This window comes from Tachypleus tridentatus, chromosome 5, assembly GCF_004210375.1.
Source record: "Tachypleus tridentatus isolate NWPU-2018 chromosome 5, ASM421037v1, whole genome shotgun sequence".
Taxonomy (NCBI): domain Eukaryota; kingdom Metazoa; phylum Arthropoda; class Merostomata; order Xiphosura; family Limulidae; genus Tachypleus; species Tachypleus tridentatus.
Genome location: NC_134829.1, coordinates 35,331,569 through 35,355,305, shown reverse-complemented (window position 1 = coordinate 35,355,305; position 23,737 = coordinate 35,331,569). Strand labels below are relative to the sequence as shown.

General features: G+C 34.8%; 1 protein-coding gene and 1 long non-coding RNA gene across 9 annotated transcripts in view; one reads left to right on the top strand and one right to left on the bottom strand.

Annotated features, from left to right (window-relative positions):
• MESR6 (misexpression suppressor of ras 6) overlaps positions 1-23,737 on the bottom strand; it is a 426,053-nt gene that overhangs the window by 227,348 nt on the left and 174,968 nt on the right. Inside the window, exon 1 of one of the 7 annotated variants that reach the window (XM_076502113.1) lies at positions 16,207-16,344. The exons of the other annotated variants lie outside the window; for them this stretch is intronic. Within the exon in view, the coding sequence (XP_076358228.1) occupies positions 16,207-16,265 (59 nt within the window). The 5' untranslated portion in view covers positions 16,266-16,344. Of the gene's footprint in view, positions 1-16,206; positions 16,345-23,737 lie in introns of those variants that run through there. 7 annotated transcript variants of the gene reach the window in all.
• On the top strand, positions 411-10,001 carry LOC143250924 (uncharacterized). Of its 2 annotated transcripts, XR_013028436.1 has the most exons (3): positions 411-817; positions 7,036-7,167; positions 9,564-10,001. It is a non-coding gene; the product is annotated as an uncharacterized LOC143250924 (long non-coding RNA). The 2 variants fall into 2 exon arrangements; XR_013028437.1 differs by lacking the exon at positions 7,036-7,167.

Here is a 23,737-nt window from a genome sequence, read left to right as displayed (position 1 = left end):
TATGAAACTGTTTAACAGACAACCAATGATATACGGATAATAGATAGAATAGTGTATCCCATACTTAATATATTTTCGATAATATAATTCGGATTTCTCGAATGCTGAAATAGCCACGGCTTCAATCCTTTGCAACTTTAAAATCACAAATGGCATAATCATTTGTGTGTGTGTGTGAGCGAGTAACTTGCTTTTTAACACATCTTAGGTAACACTGATTAGATAAAGAAGTTCAAACTCCTTTCCAGTGTCGTCATCTTATGGAAAAACACCATAGTCTGTTTATTCGATACCTTTGTTCTAGCGTTTGAGGAACAACGACATTACAAGCAGTGCTAAATCAACTCTCCCAGCGCAGGGCTTATATACTGCCGGCAATTCACTTAGCCTCACGGCTAGGTGACAAAAACACTGGCGAGTTCAGTGGTGAATGCAGAAAAAAAATAAAAAGCGGGATCTAACCGCGCATGTAGCAGTCTCGCCTTCGGTGGTGTAGAATTTCCAGAGAACGACTAACCTGTTTTTATATCATCTTTATTTATAAAAGTTCCCCATTTTTTAAAAAAAAACTCTCGTCATCAGTGTTTGCCCTAACGGGGGGGGGGGCTAAAGCTCATTAATCACGAGGGGAGGGGAAGCTAGCTCCTTTATCAGACAAACAAGGCGCAACCCGTTCGTCACTAGCTGTTCCTGTACGCGGCGTCGGTAAATCCAAGTTCGTTTCTAGTATGTCTGGACGGCTGAAACAACTGGATATTTATCCTGAGAGCAGACCCTGACCGAACTTAAAACATGGCTATCAAGGCGACTTTCAAAGGTAGGTGTGGTGCGCGCTCCTGTTGGTCTTGAAACCATGCTGTGTTAGAAAATACACAATACAGAGAACAAAGATTCGTGGTTTGAATATTCATCTTCAAAACTGAATATTCCTACAAACAAAGGTAACGATACAGGACCTTTTCTTTATTTAAAAAAAATGTCCACTATTAAAAAATATACCACGATAAGGCTGGTTTGGTTTAAAAGCTTCTTAAAATCACTTACGCAACAATGTTTCGCAATGACGTTGAAACTTGTTGCATCATAAAAAAACCTTAATTCGGTTTCACACTTTTTAAATCACATTACAAAAAAATAGAATTATTGAAACTTCAATCTCATGTAGGCATTATTTTAACAATGCACTAATTGTACTAGAATAGACATAATAACCCAGTTATCACAGTTGCTATATAAGTATTCAACAAGGCTAGAACACTACTGGAGGCTGTACTTCTGAAAACTGTTATCAATATATCAGAAAAAAACTGACATATTACGACTGATCTGAAACAAGCAAAGGTGTCCTTAAGAGCTCGCAAAGGGTGATTCAACGAAACTCTGTTTTGTGTTTCTTAGAACAAAGCTATATTAGGCTATCTCCTGTGTCCACCAGGGATATCGAACCCCTAATTTTAGCGTTGTAAATCAGTAGACTTACCGCTGTACTAGAGGGGGACGTTGAACGAAACATACGTTGACCAGCTACGTACACACATTGTTTCACTGTCAAAGTTACACATTTTCAAACAAATAAATTACTGTTTAAAACTCAAATTATTGATTTCTTTATATCATTCACTGTTAAGTGAGGTCCACACAGTTTTTATACCGTTCATTGTTAATGAGGTCAACACGCGGATTTTATATCATTCATTGTTATAGTGGTCCACAAACTTTTTTATACCTTTCAATGTTACTGACGTCCGAAAACTGTTTTCATACTGTTCATTGCTAGTGAGGTCCACAAACTGTTTTTTATACTGTTCATTATTAGTGAGGGTCGGAAACTGTTTTCATAACATTAATTGTTAGTGAGGTGCACTAGTAATTGCTATCCAACTCCCTTGTTTCTCTGCTTAAAGGCTCAGAACACTAAAAGCTGGGTTTCGAACCCTGCTGTGGGCAAAACACAGATAACCAATTTTGTATCTGTAAAACAAAGAAGCAAACAAATCACTAGTAAGTCATATTATATTTCCCGTAGTGATTGTAAACTTAAGCCTTTTTTGGTGTTGTTTACGTGAAGAATAAAACAGTGTATATATATATATATATATATATATATATATCATTAAGAAATTTACTTCAACGGTTCTTTAAAAAACAGAACAACAACAACATAGGTCTGGCAATACGTAATCAGATCAGTAGGTTTTACATGCTTGTAATAATGGACACTACAGTATATTTTACATACAAAAATATAAGTGCCTCAAGTCTCCTGTTTGTGGCTCTATGCCAAATATATTTTCAAAGTCATGTTGCTATGGTTACTAGAACCGTAACATTACAAAAAAAATATATATAACATGATTTCGAACAAGTATTTGAAATCGATAAGAAATAATGTTTCCCTCTTCCATAAAGTAATAAAATCGTCCTATTTTTTGGTAACGTCGATCAAAACAATCGTAGTTTTTCCAAATGCATATTTTGAAGTATTTTTAAGGTAATATTAGTGTGGTTCTCTCTTTGTTGTTATGAAAGATGGAAGAGATCAATCACAAAACAAGAATTAACACAAAATAAATAAATCACAAAACAAGAAACTCTAACCCAAGCTTCAGAAAATAGACCTTTAAGGTTCAGAAAGATTTTCTTTCGGAAATAGTTCGGGTAATTGGTTTTTTTTATTGGTTATTATGAATAAAGTACCTTAGTTTAATATATTATTTGCACAATATATACCCACATTTCTCTACGTTAATTTACCTACTCTATGAGTCTTAAACAACAATATTATTTAATCACTGGTGCTTCCACTAGTAATAACGTTTTTAGCATATATACTTTTATTACACAGATTATTAGCACTGTAAGCATAATACGTGTGTTTAAAATTATCTCAAATCATTCGAGCTGGTCAAGTGTCGTGAGATATTCTAGGAATTACAATCTAAAATATCGTTACTGGTGAAACAATGCATTCTAATCTTTATAAGTAGAAACATAAGAGGAGTATATTTAATTAGCTATACTGAAGGCCAGGTTAGCGTTTGGTTTCTCTCTAAAGTGATAGCTTGTTCCGATCGCAAGTTACTATTAATGCATACAGTTCTATTGTTTTCAAAGTATTACTTACTGCTTCTTGTCTATCTTAAAGCGTGAGCACACATTATTGGAAAATTATTTCATATTGTTAAGGAAAGATTTAGTTACGGTAACGTATCTCTTTATTACCTAAAACACAAGGTATAACAGTAATAATTCAATTATTATTATTATGTATATGTGTATACACATATATATAATATACATACATATATAGTTCAATAAGTCAAACTTCTCCAACAAGTTATAAAATACTCTCACAGGTGATATCTTGACTCAGCCCATTATATCCATAATAGTGCAGAATTTAAACCCGAGCATTTACTTTCAAACAAAGTGAGAGTTATTGTCTAGACTCTTCAAAAACAGCTCTCACAAATAATTGACCGCTTGTTACAGGATATTTGAAACTTGACAGAGTTCTTTGTTTATCTTGGAAGCATGAATGACCATGTATAATAGACTTGCATTCAAGAAGGAAAAGTCACGTGGCATCCTCAAGAGATACTGAAGCAATTGTGCATTAAACTTTGAGGTATATATGAGTAGGTTACCAGTTGTTACTACATATATCCCAGGTTTACAGGCTAATATAAAAAAGTGTAAGGTACTGGTTGTCTCTTGCACATCTAATACTATAAGAAGAGCAGGGGTGGCGTCAGCCACTTCCTGGTGAAGACACTGAGCAAGGATTACCTCTCAATAAAGCAAGCACGAAATGTACCTTCCATGACAAAGTGAACACGAAACACACTGCCAATAAAGTAAGCAATAATAAGCATTTTGTAAATGTAAAATGCTGTATGAATGGCAATGCCAAAAAGAATGCGAACAAGAATAAAGCGATGACACAACTATATACAGATCATCCATATGCAACTTTAAATACTCAAATTTAATGCTACACTGTAAAATGCACGAGCACGAAATGATTACGAGGTCGGTCGAACTAACTGACCTCGTAGCGAGAGTCTATAATAATAAAGATATATTTTGTTTGTTTCGAATTTCGCGCAAAGCTACACGAGGGCTATCTACGCTAGACGTCCATAATTTAGCAGTGAAAGTGTAGAAGAAAGGCAACTACTCATCACCACCTACCGCCAACTCTTGGGGTACTCTTTTATTTGTTTGTTTTTTTATTTTCGTGCAAAGCTACACAAGGGCTATCTGCGCTAGCCGCCCCTAATTTAGCAGTCTAAGACTAGATGGAAGGCAGCTGGTCATCACAACCCACCACCAACACTTGGGCTACTCTTTTACCAACGAATAGTGAAATTGACCGTCACATTATAGCGCTCCTGCAGCAGAAATGGTAAGGATGTTTGGTGCGACGGGGATTGGAACCTGCGACACCACTTAACATGTTTTGACTCAACTTGGTTTTCCTTGTACATAAGTCCTAGACTCTAAGTTACACTATACTAATACCTACCCCGATATAACCATGATATTATGATAAACAAACTGCATACCAGCAATCAAGAATGTATAACTTTCAACTGTGGTAATATTAAAGTCAAGTATACATTTTACATTTAAACATTGAATGTTAATATTGAAGTCATGTAAGGATGGTCCACGTGTAGCTGTATTATCTCTTTAATATTGTTTGCATTATTTTTTGGCAATGCTATCCTTACATCCTTTTAAATTTACAAAATGTAAATTTACCCCTGACTGAAAGTTAGTGGATAGTACTAAAACGTGTAATAACATTTAATGGCATGTGTTGTTTTTTTTACTCCTTCATTTTATACATAGTATAGGGGCTGTCTCCTTAAAGACATCTATTATAATGTACAAAGCACTAAGCATTCTACATGTTACAGTCATCTAATGCTCAACTGCTGTCAGTTGGCAATTCTTGTTTCACCCCTTCAGTATTTTAAGAGAACACTAGACTTCTGTAAAAAAATCTAATTTCAATGGGTAATGATAACATCGTTTACACTAGAACTATGATTTCTTTAAAATTACTAATAATTACTACGATTAAGCTATGACATCATGCACTACACAGGTACACATAGTGTGTATTTAGGTTTAAAATTATGTTAATAATAAAGTAGTTGCAGTTTTCAAGTAGTCGTACTATTATCTCGAACTGAAATAAGAAAAAAACAAAGATGAGCAACTTGGTGGGTTTTCTGGTTTGGTATCTTAGCGATGGCTTCTTGTCTTCTTGTTTGGGGGGACTTTTTTGATAGAGAAACAAATAAAAACAAGTGTCAATCATCTTTTAAAGTAAAACTCTCTTTCTGTCATCGTTGATGTTTTAGCGTGAATATTTGTATTTTACTTATTAAGAATGTTGGCTATCCATATACATAAGGTCTACAGACTCTTGTAATAAGAAACATCGCCAGCGAAGTGTTAATTTATAGTTCCGATCCATACTGATAGCTTGCTTGGACCAGAAGTAAACAATAATAAGTAGAGCTCCCTTTTAAAAATAATGAACTCCCAGGGTAAATCTATAGGTTTATAGCAGTAAGAACTGGGTTTCAATTCTGCAGCCGGCACGCCCCATTATGTAACTTTGTGCTTAATATTGTACATTGCTGATGAAACATGAGTAAACAACCGAAAGGATACTTTTCTAATCACTATGGAAAAGCAACAGCTCTAGAGATTTAACCATGGCTAAATCTAACAGTGAATCTGGATTTTCTCTGACATTCTTAGCCAAGGTTTAGTAATATCATAAAAGAAGCAGAAATATCTGTTTCAAAATATTCCTAGCCTTGTCTGTTCGATCACTTTTTTGTTGTTTGGACAGAAATGCACTGAACAATATATATCCTAACTGGGACATTTAAAGTATATGTTAAATGGAGAACTGAGCTGAATAACATACAAACATAGTTGGAATATTAAAATATATGCTAAATGGAGAAATCTGCTGAATAACATACACTATTGTTCAAATATTAAAATATATGCTGAGTGGAATTGTGCTGAATAACATACATTATTGATGGAATATTTAAAATACCTTCAAAATGTGTGCATGTATGTGCCATAATACACTTTATGATTTATTTTATCCTATTATCCTACAAGAACATATCTTGCCGTCAGCACAAGGTATCATAATTTTTATTAAAATACGTTTCAGGAACGTGATCTGTAGCAATGAAAATATGACTTCTCTAATATTACTTCTCAAAAACAAGATCCTTAGATAACAATGTAGATATGATATGCAATAATTAGCTTTCATGAGTTTGGTTAACAGCTATACACCATGGTTGTGAGCTAGGTTTTCCTTTTTGATACACGTGTTTCTAGTTATATGTTTTTTCGCTGCAAGCCTAGTGTGGCCCATTCTGTCTGACTGGCACTGACGTAACTCAGCTTAGAAAAAAAGAAACATGTTAATGACTTATCTCTGTTTCTTTCAAATCTCTCCCCTCTCCACCGATAAATAACAATAGGGATTTCACTTTAACACGAGCATGCTAGCTAGCAGTTATAAGATATCAAAACTTTCCACTGTGTTTCATCTCATAACCCCTTACTTATGTCATACGATGTCTTCCAACTGGCATTCAAAACAATGAGGTAAACTTCACTCCATGATTGTATTATACAAAATCTTTTAACTGACGTTCAAAACAATGAGGTAAGCTTAACTCTCTGAATTTGTGTTACACGAGGTCTTCTAACTGGTATTCAAAACAATTTGGTAAATATATATTATTGATTCTTTTCGATATTAGATATTTCAATTTTTGTTTCAGACAAGGTCAAAGTAAGTTATCTCTCGTTTACCTTTCTTGGGCCCTGAAATAAATGTTACCCGGTATTCAATCGACTTAGTAATTTGAAACGATATAAAACTTTAACTTTACGGTAGAAAACTTAAGGTAACAGCATTGCATGTAAGCAAGCTCGTGTTTTGTGTGACGGTTCTTCTAACTAAAACAACTTTCTTAGCGTGTACGTCGGAAATAACGACAACCACTAATCTACCCGACCGACTGACGCCGATAAGGCGCCATCTACACCGTCAGAGGTTCCACACTAGAGGCCCTGTAAACATTGTTCTCAAAGGTCTTGCACGTCAAGGTAAATTAATATTTGAATGTACAACTCTGAGTTATTGTACAAGTAGCAAGGATTCGAACATCGTTATAGAGTGGTTGCTTTTGAAACGATAAAATTATATTACTGTTTGGAATACCAAGGTTTGCTACATCAGAAATGATGAAATTATATTATTGGTCAAGACGCCAAGTTTTCTTACCCCGGAGCATTGTAACTCACACATATAAAAACTAGTTTTTGTTTCTTTTTACTTATCACAATAACAACATCCATACAGCATAATGTAAAGATTTATACTTATTCAGAATCGTATTTGTTTTTAAACTAAATTTCACAAGTACATTGTAATTTAAGAAATCATAAGAAACAACGACAAAAAAAGATAAACATTGTTAAGCCTTTTCTTCGACTAATTCCTGAGGATATGAGAAAAAATAACTGACATGGACAAGCCAAGTTACATCGTGCTTTAACTTCTGTTGCTGAATTCCACTGTTTAAAAGGGCAAACTGTTTTACAACAATAGTTCAACAAGCAAACTGTTTTACAACAATAGTTCAACAAGCAAACTGTTTTATAACAACAGTTTAAAACATAAACTGTGATATAGTGATAGTAAAAGACATACTGTTATATAACAGTAGTTTAAAAAATAAACTGTTATACAGTAATAGTATAAAAGATAATCTGTTTTATAACAATAGTTTAAAAGATAAACTGTTTTTTAACAATACGTTAAAAGACAAACTGTTTTACAACAATAATTTAAAAGATACTCTGTTTTATAACAGTAGTTTAAAGAATAAACTGTTTTATAACAATAGTTTAAAGAATAAACTGTTTTATAACAATAGTTTAAAGAATAAACTGTTTTATAACAATAGTTTAAAAGATACTGTTTTACAACAATAGTTTAAAAGATAAACTGTTTTATAACAATAGTTTAAAAGATAAACTGCTACAATGTATTGGTTTAAAGGACAAACCAATACACAGCAAGAGTCTTATAAATAAAATGCTGCATAGCAAGAGTTTGAAACACAAATTGCTACTTACCAAAAGTTTAAACAAGAAGGAATCCTTTTAGGTAGAATTAGAATAAATTAATCGGTAAGAACTTTTTTTCTTATTATTAACTATATCTTTTGTGCGCTAGCAATACCAATTCGATTTTATTACTCATCAGGATCTCTACCAGCCTACCCTCAAATTGAAACTATTTTAGGAAGAATTAGAATAAATTAATCTGTGAGACCTTGGGCGTGATCAAATACATCAGTTTAAAGGATTTGACATCCTCGAGTCCAAAACTGTAATTAGATATAAAATCGGTCAATATATGGCAAGGCTAAAGGTTTGTATTTAAGGAAAAGAGAGAGCCGTTCCATGAGCCGCTATGCCGCGGCTGAAAATTATAAAACAACAATAGGTTAAAATACAAACTTTCACGGCATGCTTAAAGGCTCATGATGCAAAGTAAAAATGGTCTAAAATTCATAAACAGCTATATATAACGTAAGGTTAAAAATCTACACATGCTTCTTTTACTTCAGCTAATTCGTTACTACCACATGTAAGATATATACGTGCTGGTTTTATTTAATATTTTGTTATTTAAAATCCATAATTCGATACTACCACATGTAAGATATATACGTGCTGGTTTTATTTAATATTTTGTTATTTAAAATCCATAATTCGTTACTACCACATGTAATATATATACGTGCTGGTTTTATTTAATATTTTGTTATTTACAATCCATAATTCGTTACTACCACATGTAAGATATATACGTGCTGGTTTTATTTAATATTTTGTTAATTAAAATCCATAATTCGTTACTACCACATGTAAGATATATACGTGCTGGTTTTATTTAATATTTTGTTATTTAAAATCCATAATTCGATACTACCACATGTAAGATATACACGTGCTGGTTTTATTTAATATTTTGTTATTTAAAATCCATAATTCGATACTACCACATGTAAGATATATACGTGCTGGTTTTATTTAATATTTTGTTATTTAAAATCCAAATTCGTTATCACATGTAAGATATTACGTGCTGGTTTTATTTAATATTTTGTTATTTAAAATCCATAATTCGTTACTACCACATGTAAGATATATACGTGCTGGTTTTATTTAATATTTTGTTATTTAAAATCCATAAAATGATTTATATAAAATGATCCATACGCGTGGACAGTTTTAATACCATGATTCAGAAATAATATGTATACAAGGAAGAGAAGCTTACATAACATGAAACAAACCAAAATACCTTGTTCAGGTTCTTCTATGTAATACACATTAAAAAACAATAATAAAACAACACATTCTATAAAGTTTCTTGAATCAGCAAGTTTTTGAAGTACATTTTTATTTTTCGTTTTCTCGTGTTACAGGAACGATAATACCTAACGAAATCAGTTTATAATGAAGAAATGCCCCGAGGCCTCGAAAACGTTGCTCAACCCAAAAAGAAACAAACCAAAAGGCCAGTGAAGGACATATTGTAACACTGCACGATCTTCCCAGAGTCCCAGGCCTAAAACAAGGGCCATTTTCACTCATTCACGCTTCCGTTCTTTTATCAGCATTCTTAAAACACCACTAAAATAATTTTTGCAGGGTGGAACAGCACTGCCAGGCACGCACAGACACAGATGATACGAAGAACTGTACCCACCCTATCTGTGACGGTGAAACTGAGAACAAACTTAGTACACTCCTGTGTTCACATATCTGGTTTCAAACCTTAATATATGTCTTAATGATTATATCAATATTTATTTCCAATAAAAGTTTTAACCTCCTTGACTTAAAGTACTTAAAATAAACAAGTTTTTGTGCCAGTGCTACCTAATTAATTATATCGATGAAATTATCACCATTTTTTGTTTTAAAAAAATCCAAAAATTAAACTTTGCATTCTTAGCATTTTTTTTCATACAACCTCGTATTTTGTAAAGACATGAGGTTTTACTTTATAACTCTCAGACTGGTGACTGTATGAGTTCTATTACATCAGTACGTCTAATTCGACCAAACTCATGACGAACAGAAAACAAACAAACGCAGATATATAGATCCATATACAAGACACATCTAGTTCTTACAGTTTAAAAAAACTGTATTAGCCACTGTAGCAGGGACTCAAGGTATTGAAAAACAATTATATTAATATGTATTTATAAACACACGCACACACATCTATATGTATTCAACAGAGCATGAAGAAAGAGATTTGTTAAAGTTGGATAAAACTGGAGAAGTTTGTTTGTTATGAACTTCACCCAATGCTACACGAGGACTATCTGCGCTAGCTCTCCCTAATTTAGCAGTGTAAGACAAGAAGAAAGACAGTTGGTCATCACCACCCACCGCCAACTCTTGGGCTACTCTTTTACAAACGAATAGTGGGATTGACCGAACATTATAACGCTTCCACGGCTTAAAGGGCGAGCACGTTTGGTGAGAAGGGGATTCGAATCCGCGACCCTCAGATTACAAGTCAAGCGTCCTAACCAGCTGGACTGGTTCAAACAAGGATAAAATGTAAAATAAAACACTTTCGTATGGATATTGTAAAAAACAACAACAAATGTATGAATTCAACTTCTCAGTGCTATTCAACTTTCTAAACACGCATTACTTTGACGTGCAGTCTTTCTCAAACACTAAGGCTTGGTGGTAGCGCTGAATAACGCAGCTACCTCTCAGTGTTATGCAACGTTTTATAATTTTTGTACTTTACCCACGTATACAAATGTAAATAGACGCAGACATCACGACAAAAAGTTTGAATTCTGTATATCAATTTCTTAAAATAATTTATTTTCCCTGAATGCGGCAGATAACACTTACATCCGGGAAACTTTCATTATAGTTTATTTTCTAGTCTTTAAAGAAATGGGTTGAATATATGTATATATTATTCCTTGCCAAGTAATATCCAAACGTGTATCTAACTTACTTTATATTTCTACCAAAGTTCATACGCCTACTATCTGTACAGACATAAGGTGCTGGTTTCACCACCAAAGTGTTGTGTTTATCTTCTGTTTCAATGAAAAACCAAACAAAAACAACTCTTAAACCCTTATAATCTTATAGAATAATTGAATTCTTTTATAAGTATTTGAACAAACAGAGCAACTTTTGTTTCGCGCATTTAATACTTAGTTCAATTGTGCATTATTAACGTATATAACGTTCTCCTAGAATGGCGAATATAGTTTTTTTTTGATAGGCACAGTAATAAATAAATAAATATGAAAGAAGAGACGTATATGGTTTCTCAGTTGATTAAAGAAGTCTTTATATATCTAGCGTGGGATTACAGTTACATACATAAAAAAACAAGTATTGGCAAAACCGTTTCCCGACTGTAAAACTGCGCTCGCTGTTCGTAATATCAGAGTAACTGTCATTATTGGAACAAGGTATGACGGTCCCTGACCAAACCGGTCGTTACACAGTAGTCAGAGATACTGATCTTTTCAGCTGTTTTTTATCTCTTCTTCTCCAGTGGCAAAACGTGTACAAGATCAGAATTTTTTAAAAACTAGAATGTTCATACTATTATAGTTTCAGAGAAAAAAACACAAAAAAAACGTTTGCATCACTTAACCAAACAGCTAACATAGGGGAACAAATATCAAAGTAAACAGCACAGTGTTTAACAATCTTAACACCTGTACTCAAAATATTTAATTAATATATCATTTTAGATTCTTGCTCTTAACTCTTCTTGAAATTTAACTGTACAATAACCTTGTTATACGTCCAGTAGCATAGCGTTATGTCTGTTGGCTTAAAGCGCTTGACATCGTGTTTCAATACTCTTGGTAGGCAAAGCACAGACAGCCCATTTTGTAGCTTTGTGCTTAACTACACACAATTTTTTTTTTAAACAACAACCGATTTCAACTTATCAGGTGTCAGAATTTTGTTATCAATGTAAATCAGTACTTTTATTTTCGTTTCGTAATATGTTCGAAGTTTTATTTATTGTAAAGTGTTTTTCTTTATTTATATGCAAAGTGTTTCAAAGTTAATTCACCCATAAAAACTTGGATTTCTGTGTTGCTTGCTTATATTTACTGTAAGCCTAAAAATTGATTGAATACATTTGTTCGCCCACACAAAACCTTACACACTATGGCCTAAATGGTAAGGACAAAGATTCTTCTACATCATCACCAATTTTAATCTGTGGATCAAAAGAAATGAAACCAGTCAGCAGCACTCGTCTTATAAGTCAACTACTCGTAACCTATTAACTGTACCTCAAACAATGCACCTGAATGTCGAAGTACGAAGTGTATTTGATAGACACACTTTTCGAACTTATAACCCTCGGATCGTCAGTCCGATATTCTAATACTAGCCCACTTTCAGGATAACATCACAATATTTTTTTGTTTTGTTTGGTTATGATGTACAGTCCTTTCTTTATTCACCACTAGGGTGCTGCAGCGAGGTAGCGAATCAAAAAATATATTACGACCTCTACATTATTTTTCTTCGAAGAAATTAATGTTTTGGATGAACAAAATAAATTCACAAAATAAATAAATAAACGTTTTGTTATGTTAAAGCAAAAAATGTGGTCACAGATAAGCAACTGTGGACATCAGCTGAAATAAAACTAGAGCTAAGTTAATCTGAGGTATGAGGTATCGAATCAAGCATATCTCTCGTGTTATTGTTTTATATCCCTAAGCCAGTTTCTATAAAAACAAACAAGATAAAACTCCATAAGATTGTTGTTGTCTTTGTTTCAAGCGTTTAGCCTCTAGGCTGGACGTATTAAGAAAGAATGATATGAAACGAATAATTTATATAAATGATTTTTATTGAATTTGCTGACATCTTCTAAAACAAATTGTCTCAATGTGTTCAAAAACTATAACTTATTACTCTACATGGTGACACGTTTAGAAACTTACACTACTGCAAATTTTTGTAACGATTGCTGTTATGTGTGACATAACATTAAATAATAGAAGTTAGACAACATTGCGCTTTCATCCTAGTTTCAAAAACATATGAACACTTTACTAAAATGACCACACATCTTCAGGAAAAGTGGTACGTTTATTCAATATTTCGCCTCACAGCTTCTAGATTGTTCTATAAAAAGCGATAATCTGTACACAGAGGAGTTATAATTATAAAGCGTAATATTTAATAAATGCAGCATTTTGTCACGAAATCTTATGACAGTTTGTATACAGCACTCCCGAAGACATTCTAAAGCGAAACGTTTGATAAATGTAACACATTTACGTTGTCTTATAACATTATAGACACAGCACTCACAGACTTCATAAAGCGAAACGTTTGATAAATGTGACATTATTTCGTTAAGACTTATGACACTCCAGACATAGGAATCGAAAACGCTATAAAACGTACATCTTATTTCGTTATGCATAGAATTATCTTACAGTGAACTTGTGTAATTGACGAAGGTGAGGCATTATCATGTGTCAAGTGTTACATATGAATTGTGGCTTAAGTAGAGAAATGCGGGTAATTCTAGTTCACAGTCAAACACAAACTGATCTACACAATTTAGATAACACATGAAAAGCTTTAGGTACTTACAGAGAAAAAGGTTCATTTTCCAAGGCACCTAAGGAGAACCGAGGTTCTGTATGAGTTCTTGAAGACAAGTTATGACAACGTTATTAATAGGTAATATATCAGTCCATGGAACAAAAAACATTCATCTCTTGAATAAGACAGGGTCGACTTATAAAACATTTATGCAGGAATAGTTTTGAGATTTGAGTTAGAAATAGCAGATATTTGTTTGTATTAAGAATTTTCCATCAAATCTATCCAAAGCAGAGTAAGAGTGTAACAGTCTACGTTTTAGCTAACATATTTAGAGGGAACAGCACCTACCGCCGACTCTTTGGCTAATTTTGTCTGAACAAATCGTGGAATTGTCTAAAAACTATTCATAAAGTTTCTCTTTATTCTTTTATTCACTTTGTCTGCTTAGTAAATGTTTACAAGGTTGAGAAAATTGGAAGTTCATGACGGTAAAACTATTGCAATAAAAATTCACAAAAAAACATTGTTTTATTTATTATAAGGTACTTTGCAAGAATTACACCTTTGCAGATCTAGTGATGAGCTAATCCTTGTAGATGGGCCAACGAACCACTCTCATAGCATATGTACGATAGTAATATGTAGAACAAAAACAATTTGATAAAATCAATAATTTTGTAAGTAAAACATGCTCGGCATGGCCAGGTAGTTAAGGCACTCGACCCGTAATCTGAGGGTCGCGGGTTCGAATCCCTATCACACCAAACATGCTCGCCCTTTCAGCAGTGGGGTCGTAATAATGTGACAGTCAATTCCATTATTCGTTGGTAAAAGAGTAGCCCAAGAGGTGGTGGTGGGTGATGATGTCTAGCTGCCTTCCCTCTAGTCTTACACTGCTAAATTAGGGACGGCTACCGCAGATAGCTCTCGAATACATTTTGCGCTAATTTCAAAATGAACCAAATTAAGTAAAACACAAAGTTACTAAAATTATTACCGATACCGATAGTATTTTGTTAAATATTTATCTTTCTGTCATGGATCTACAAGTAGATTCGTGGGTAAATCGTTTAGAAAAACGTGTTTAAAAAACTGATATAGAACATATGGACTCCAGTTGTAATTCTAGGGTTAACAAGCAAAGTTGATTTCGTAGTGAAGTTCTGTTTGTTTCATAATGTGCGCACAAAATAAACACAAAGCGTAGTCTCTGATTTTCGAAGCCACAGATTAGCGACAAGGGAAACTGTCAACAACTTCCAAACATCAAATGTTACCTGATAATGCAACCATAACTTCACACAGTACAGAATGTGTTTTTTTATGCAACGCACACACCGTATAAACCTTTGAATCATCGTCCGAGTACGATAAGCAATATACCACGCCAGGCGGCCCTTCGTATTTAAGGAAGGATTGTTTGTTTTTGAATTTCGCACAAAGCTACTCGAGGGCTACGTTTCCAGTTTCATTGTCAAAAAATGGCAAAGTTTTGAAAACGAAAAGGCTTAACTTTTGTGGCAAAGATAATGTACACTGCTGATTTTTTAACCCATTCCCTAAAATCCTATTTTTACACAACTGTGAACGAACGATCTGGAGGAAAAGTAACTGCAGGTCACGTGAACATATGAGAAACTCACATGCACACTAACAGTGTTACACACACAAAATAAACTAACGTAATTAATAAGTCTAAAACTAAGAATCAAAGCAAGTCTCTTTAAAATTGACTTTCAAATGATGCAGGCTAAAAAGTGTACAATATTTCTACTCAAACATCCTTTACTTTCAAATGATGCAGACTAAAAAGTGTACAATATTTCTACTCAAACATCCTTTACTTTCAAATGATGCAGACTAAAAAGTGTACAATATTTCTACTCAAACATCCTTTACTTTCAAAATGCAGTGTACAATATTTCTACTCAAACATCCTTTACTTTCAAATGATGCAGACTAAAAAGTGTACAATATTTCTACTCAAACATCCTTTACTTTCAAATGATGCAGACTAAAAAGTGTACAATATTTCTACTCAAACATCCTTTACTTTCAAATGATGCAGACTAAAAAGTGTACAATGTTTTTTACTCAAACATCTTTTACTGCCCCCTTAATTGGTTTAAAACCTATTCACCAGCTTTCTCTTTATTATTTTATTCACTTTGTCTGCTTCACAAGTATGTAAAAGGTTGATAAAATAAAAATTCATGATGGTAAAACTACTACAATAAAAATTTAGAAAAAAATATTGTTTTATTTCCTTCAGCGTTCTTTGCAAGAATTACGACTCGTGGTGTGCTTACCCCTGTAGAGGGGTCAACAAACCCCTCTGTTCAAAGAGGGGTAAATAAAAAAGGAGATAAACATTTCAAGTGACATGGTATTAGTCTATCCAACGTTGTTTACAGACATACTGAAGGACCTAAGTGGAAGCATGACCTTCAAATGAAGACAGAAAGGTAGATCACTTACCAACGCGGGTCGGTCCTTGCCTCGGTCTTCAGTATTAAAACCATTAAAACACCTGGCATACATTTAACACCTGGAAACTCGATACAAAAAAAACTAAGCCTAACATTATGTGATTTCTATCGCATTAGAGAGAAAGGACTGCGTGTACTCGTGAAGAAATCATTATCTTCCACTTCCACGCTGGATAATTATACGATATCTTAAGAGCTAAACATATGGTCCCGTTACTTCACACTGGTCTAACGAAAAGCATGGAACGCTTGTCGGTGTCTTTCAAAAACGGCTGTGTAAAGGGTATATATAAACACATACATTCACAGATATGTTTAAAGTTAACTATTCAACACAGAAAAGTATAAATGTTATGTGTAGAAGCCACGATGGTTATGTTTCACATAATGTAAAGTTGTTTTTTACATTAAAAATATTTTTCTCATGATCAAAACAGAAATCACACTGTGCATTATATGTTATATATATTAATGCAGTTTGTTTCAAATTTCGCGCAAAGCTACACAAGGGCTATCTGCACTAGCCGTCCCGAATTTAGTTGTGTAAGACCAGAAGGAAAGCAGCTATTCATAACTACCCATCGCCAACTCTTAGGCTACTCTTTTACCAACGAATAGTGGGATTGACTGTCACTTATAATGCCCCTACGGCTGAAAGGGCAAGCATGTTTGGTGTGACGGGGATTCGAACCCGTAACCCTCGAATTACGAGTCGAGTGCCTTAACCACGTGGTTATGGCGGGCCATATATAAATATATATTCTCTGAATAATTGTTTTTATGTTTTGTTAAACTTAGTTTCAGAATGAAGTTGAGGTTTGTAAAGGAAATCAAAATGACCAAGGTCAAAATAAGTAAAATGTGACCATTATTTGAGAAACCTCCCGTTCTCACATATTGGTACTGTAAGGTACAATATACACAAAATATAGTAATATATAAAATGTAGTTCTTCTTCACTTTCGTAATTTAATTTCGAACAAGAAAAAATCTGAAATGCAACAAACTGTTACTGAGTTGCAAACTCACCAAAAGTGACTCTTTAACACCGAAAGGAAGTAGAGCTATTGGCTGGGACCCGGCATGGCTAGGTGGTTGAGGCGCTCGACTCGCAACCTGAAGGTCGCGGGTTCGAATCCTCGTTACGCCAAACATTCTCGCCATTTCAACTGTGGGAGTGTTATAATGTGACGTTCAAACCAAATATTCGTTCGTAAAAGAGTAGCCTAAGAGTTGGCGGTGGGTGGTGATGATTAGCCGTCCCTAATTAATTTAGCAGTGTAAGACTAGATGGAAGGTTAGTTTTGCATGAAATTCAAAGAAACAAACAAACAAAAAAGCTGTTGCTATTCAATGGCAGTACGTCTGAAGGCTTACAATGTTAAAAACCGAGTTTCGATAACGATGGTGGGCATAGCATAGATAGCCCTTTAAATAGCTTTGAGGTTAGCGACAGAACAATGAATATTGTGAAGAGTGTCTTTTTTCCTACTTATACCATGATTCCATCTGATGGTTTTAGTGTATAACACAAGGTTCAAGACCATATTTAACCCATTAATATTCAGTCGATAGAGGAGAGCATAATCTCGTGATAATTTGAATCAGGCCTATCACTAACCAACTTTCTATTTCCTTTCAAATTGTAAAGCACTCGTTTTCTCTTTTTTTTTAACACAAGTTATATCTTTCCTATTCACTCGATCCCGACCTATTATATAAGGCAGTTACTTAACGAATGATATTCTAATATTTTATTAATTAAAAAATCCAATGAACATAGAGTAATGTATGGATAATGGAAATTTTGTATATTCTTCCTAAGTATAAAAGCTATGCTTTTTTTATAACCCAAATTGCTTATAAAGGCGGATTAAATCTGTCTCGGTGTATTGTCATAACCTACGAAGAATAGAAGCCAACGCTTCTTAGTACGGCTTCAGTCTCTGTTTATACGCACTACTGAAATATATACAAGATAATAGAACTTTCTGACAGTTGACATCAACCCTACGCCTTAAAACAACTGACTGAGAACGCCCCAGAAGTAGTGTAATAAGGAAAACTACACCTCGCGAAGTGAAAATACATGGGGGAAGGGAAGAGGGGGGGAGAAGAAAGATCCAAGTTTGAAAGCCTGTGGATCTTTTTTCACGATTCGACCTTGCAGGAGTTTCACTCCCTCCATGACCTAATATTTGTAACACAGGCTCCTCAATAACAAAGAACAGAATTCTGAAGAAATTACAGATGTGTCTGGTATGATGGTTGTTTTCATTCTATCACATTCCTTCTTACTGGCCAGGGACGGCCAAGTGATTAAGGCACTCGACTCGTATTCTGAGGGTCGCGGGTTCGAATCCACATAACACCAAACATGCTCGCCCTTTCAGCCGTGGAGGCGTTATAATATGACGGTTAATCCCCCCATTCGTTGGTAAAAGAGTAGCCTAAGAGATGGCGGTGGGTGATGATGACTAGTTGCTTTCCCTCTACACTGCAAAATTAGGGATGGCTAGCGCAGATAGCCCTCGTGTAGCTCTGCGCGAAATTCAAAAACCAACCAAACAAACAAACAAACAATTTCTTCTTTCTACCTAGTCTCAAACTCTTCTCTCTCATTCGTCGTTTTGGTTTTTGAAGCGGTATTTTGGCAAATACGATGGCAGTTACACACTTTCAGCTACGTCACGAGATTCCATGATAAACTATGCAATAAAATTATACACAAAATACTCGTGTGTCAAGCTAGAAGGAAGATCGCTTGATGTAGGAAAACGTAGCTAACTTTTAAACTATCAGCAAGTTTTATTTCGTGTCATGTTTGTTTCACATGTACAGTGACTACAACTACAGCCGAAGAAGTGACGCTGAACGTTAGAATAAGTTGAGCTTTTCCACGCCATATGATTCGCGTTACACGTTGCATGAACGTAAAACACAGGCACGTGCACATGACGTAACACGAAGTCAGTATATATGCAGAATTTCGGTATATCACAGTATTTGCTTAGTCACCGTGGAATGGATCGAACACTTCGGTTCGTACATGCTCAAAATGCACAGAGACGTGCGTAGGAATTTGAATTTGGCCATGACTGGGGCCAGGAGAAGGCAATATTAAGTATATACGAGCACGTACAAGTTATAGAAACACAGGAACATTCATCGCATGCACAGAACTAAGTAACTAGCATTTTACAATCACTAAAAATACTTAAACGAAACAAAATGCGATGCATCGGCACAGTTATCAAGAACGACCATTCGTGCACAACCTTGGATAAAAATTACTTATTGAATGTGAAACTGAATTTTATATGGTAGTATAAAGAAAAATTACAACTTTCTGAAGTGGATGTCAACACTACTTAAAACCTCAAACCTAGAACTCCCGAGAAGTAGTCTAATAAGGAATATTACACTTCGCAAAGTGAAACTAAAGATAGAGTAAAACCCTGGATAAATGCATCACTGATAAAGATCAACATTTCCAAGATGTAATACTATACAGATAAAGACCAACACAACCAAGATGTAATACACTACTAATAAAGATCAACATAACCAAAATGTAATACACTACTAATAAAGATCAACATAACCAAAATGTAATACACTACTGATAGAGACCAACACAACCAAGATGTAATACACTACCCATAACAACCAACATATTCAAGATGTAATACACTACTTATAGACTAATTTAAAGAGTTTCTGTTTATCTTTATAATCCATGAAACGCCTTTTCACTGTGTTACCAACGGTGTGTTTTACTAGCACCACAATATGCCCTTATTACTACACTAGCATCTTTTTATTATTGTATAGTTTACCTTTATTACTAGCATGTTAAGGTGTTGACTACAAATGTAAAGATAACCTAGTTAATGTCAAAACTAGAAACTATGGGCCTTTCTGTGTACTTAGTAATTTACATAGCCGATGTTAAAAGTACAATACATATCAGACTATTGGCTGTTGTATCATTTGTTGGCACATTAAGGGTTTACTCTGCATTTTATCTGTGTTGGTGCTTTATTTCTCTTGGAAAAACTTTATATATTAAATACTTAGGATAAAGTGCAATAGGATGGGCCTCCTCATCCTTTAAAAATCCTTGTTCATCCATAAGAAATGTACGTGATTGAAGATGTTCATTAGAAGGTACTGAGTTCAGACAACAAAAACACTAAACCTTTCTTATTACGGAATACTTTTAGTTTGCTAAAAACACTAAACTAAAATGTAGGTAACTCAAAGAGTGAGGTTAAAAATTAAACGTAAACTTCACTAAGACGTAAGTTTTAGGTCACTATAGGCCAGAAAATGACGGAAATTAATTAAAGTGAGTTGAATAATAAATAAGAAGTCATAAAATAATCTGTAAAAGTAAAGTCTAAACAATGTGGTATTCTTCTGTGTGGGTGAAACTGTTGTTAAGCTCATGGCTAAATGAGTTAAGGGTACGTCTAACATAAGTGCACGTGACTAGTGCTTTTACACAAAGTTATTTCTTTCTTTAATCATTTTCACGAAAAGTTACTCAAATAGCTGCTTATCAACAGTGAGTCGTCCATAATTTTGAAATGTTAGGCCAGAGTAAAAGTAACTTGTCAACAGTGGCCGAGTCGGCTTTTGAATTATTCTTAACTGTCAGATTAACAGATTATTGGGATATGACAGTCACTTTTTATAATGCACGTCTTTCACATAGTTCGGGGTATATCTGTGCAGCATTGAGTTAAAAACGACCAAATCTCGGATTAACGTTCGAAAGCACTTTCAGGGATCACACGTAACAAATGTTTTCTTACAGCAAAGCCACATCTGCTGAATTCACCGAGGGAAATCGAACCCCTGATTTTAGTGTTGTAATACGTAACAAGTTGTGCATGAAAACAGTCCTGACAATGTCCATAGTCCTATACATTTTTTTAAGATTAATTTTAGCTATTTAGCAGAATTCTAAACATTTCCTGTTAACACGAGTGTCGGAACGTCACAAACAAACAGTGCTTTGTATAATGGGAAATTTCAGGTAAAATATCCAGACCATAATTATAATTTGTGCCACTGTCTAAAAATTAATTTTAAAAATTTTCGCTAAACAGCGTTTTTGTACAGGTTAATTATTTTCCACGTGTTTTTAAGTCATCCGGCGTAATTTATAGAAAACATTAAAAATAAAAAACAACTGTTTTAGTATCTGTAACATAATCAAGTAATTACAACCTTTTCAGACCAGTTCAAAGATATTTCCGACATTTTGAGAGAAGGACTAGCAATTGTGTTGGGGCTTCAAGTTCAAATCGTCATTCAACCTCAAAAGTAATTACTTATCATAAAAACTCGCGCTATCTGTTTATCGCCTCCTCCCTTTTGTTTTCCTATATCAAGTTTTGTTTTAGAAAAACGCCTGGCTAGCAGTATAGCTTTTCTCCTTATAACCAGGAGAGAGACACGAACGCTGCAAACAGATGGAAGGGGACCATATCTTTCAAAGGCCTCTTTCATCTACTGCTTGATGGTTTACCGAGTAATGAGTACGAGCGGAAAGAAGGTGAAACGAATCAAGAAGACGACGACAAGGGCTTCATAGTCATTTCTGGATCATCAGCAATAAAAATGATTTAACGTCATTTAGGCTCGTCACAGGTCTTGTCAAATAATACACTTGTTCCCTCTCAACATTACGTCGTGAGCATACAGATGAAGTAACTGACAACTTTAAGTGTAGATTATCGTACTATCGCTGGAAATTTAACACTTTTTAGTATGCGTGACTGATTGTGTACTAAAGTTTCGGTGAACAGAGTATTGTGAATGAATTTACTGATGAACAACGTTATATTATAATAAGAAACAAGTGAAAGTGTTGGGCTGACAGAGCCTACACAACCTTAACGTAGTTTCGCACGTTTGTTTGTTTGTTTTGGAATTTCGCACAAAGCTACTCGAGGGCTATCTGTGCTAGCCGTCCCTAATTTAGCAGTGTAAGACTAGAGGGAAGGCAGCTAGTCATCACCACCCACCGCCAACTCTTGGGCTACTCTTTCACCAACGAATAGTGGGATTGACCGTCACATTATACGCCCCCACGGCTGGGAGGACGAGCATGTTTAGCGCGACGCGGGCGCGAACCCGCGACACTCGGATTACGAGTCACACGCCTTACGCGCTTGGCCATGCCAGGCCCGTTTGTTCTGTATGCATCATCGTTGGCCTCACTGATACAATTCTGTAAAATAGAGTGAAAACCACTGTCACTGTACTGTACAGAACTGAAGGAGTGAGGCCAATGATAATGTATACAGAAGAAACATTACGGTTCGTTCTAACAGCGTGAGACGAGAAAATTTAAAAATTTAGTTTCCAAAATATCAGATGGAACAATTGTAATTATACCAATGTGTGCTACGCGAGATATATAAAACTTCTGTATGTTGTGGAGAGATATAACACAACGGATGGTTGGTATGAGGAGCGCGAACTAAATGTTTCAGATACCAACAGCATATTAACATATACGCGAGTTTTTTGTTTTTTTATTTCGCGCAAAGCTACACGAGGGCTGTGCTAGTCGTCATTAATTTTTCAGTGTAACACTACAGGGAAGACAGCTAGTCATCACCACCGACCGCCAACTGTTGCGCTACTCTTTTACCAACGAATAGTGGGACTTACCGCACATTATAACGCCCACACGGCTGAAAGCACGAGCACGTATGGTGTGACGGGATTTGAACCCGCGACCCTCAGATTACAAGTCAAGTGCTTTAACTATCTGACCATGACGGGCCTATAACATGTGTACAAGACAAAGCTTGTTGAAACAAAGGATTGGATATTGGAAATGGATGTCCTAGAAATGATAGAATACTATCCAAGTTATCAGTTCTTTACCCTCTTAGAAACTGTGTATACTGTTACTTCTATCAACTATCTATATTCTAAAAGACAAATGTAATTCAGTCCTGTTTCTATATTAATTATTTGTTTGTTTTTGAATTTCGCGAAAAGCTAGCTGTCCCTAGTCACCACCACCAACCGCCAACTGTTGGGCTACTCTTTTACCAACGAGTAGTGGGATTGACAGTAACATTATAACGTCCCCACGGCTAAAAGGGGTGAGGATGTTCAGTGAGATAGGGATTCAAGCTCGCAACCCTCAGGTTGCTAGTCGAGCGTCGTAACCACTTGACCAAAAAGGGCTTTAATATAGGTATGAAATGAAAGCGAGATATTGTAAACACTGTACACCATGGACCATCCATCTGTGCCGCAGTGCCTTAACTAGAGCCTTAAAAACATTTCAAAGGCGATATTGTACAAAAATTCTACATAACAAAGCTTTGTTCTGTCTAGCACGAATATGTAATGACAGTAGTCAGAATGAATGGAACAATTCACTCATACAATGTCAAAGGTCAAGTGTTGCTATCCCACACACAAACAAAAAACAAACAAGCAAGTATTATAGACAACACATTTGTGTACATACTGAATCTTTATAT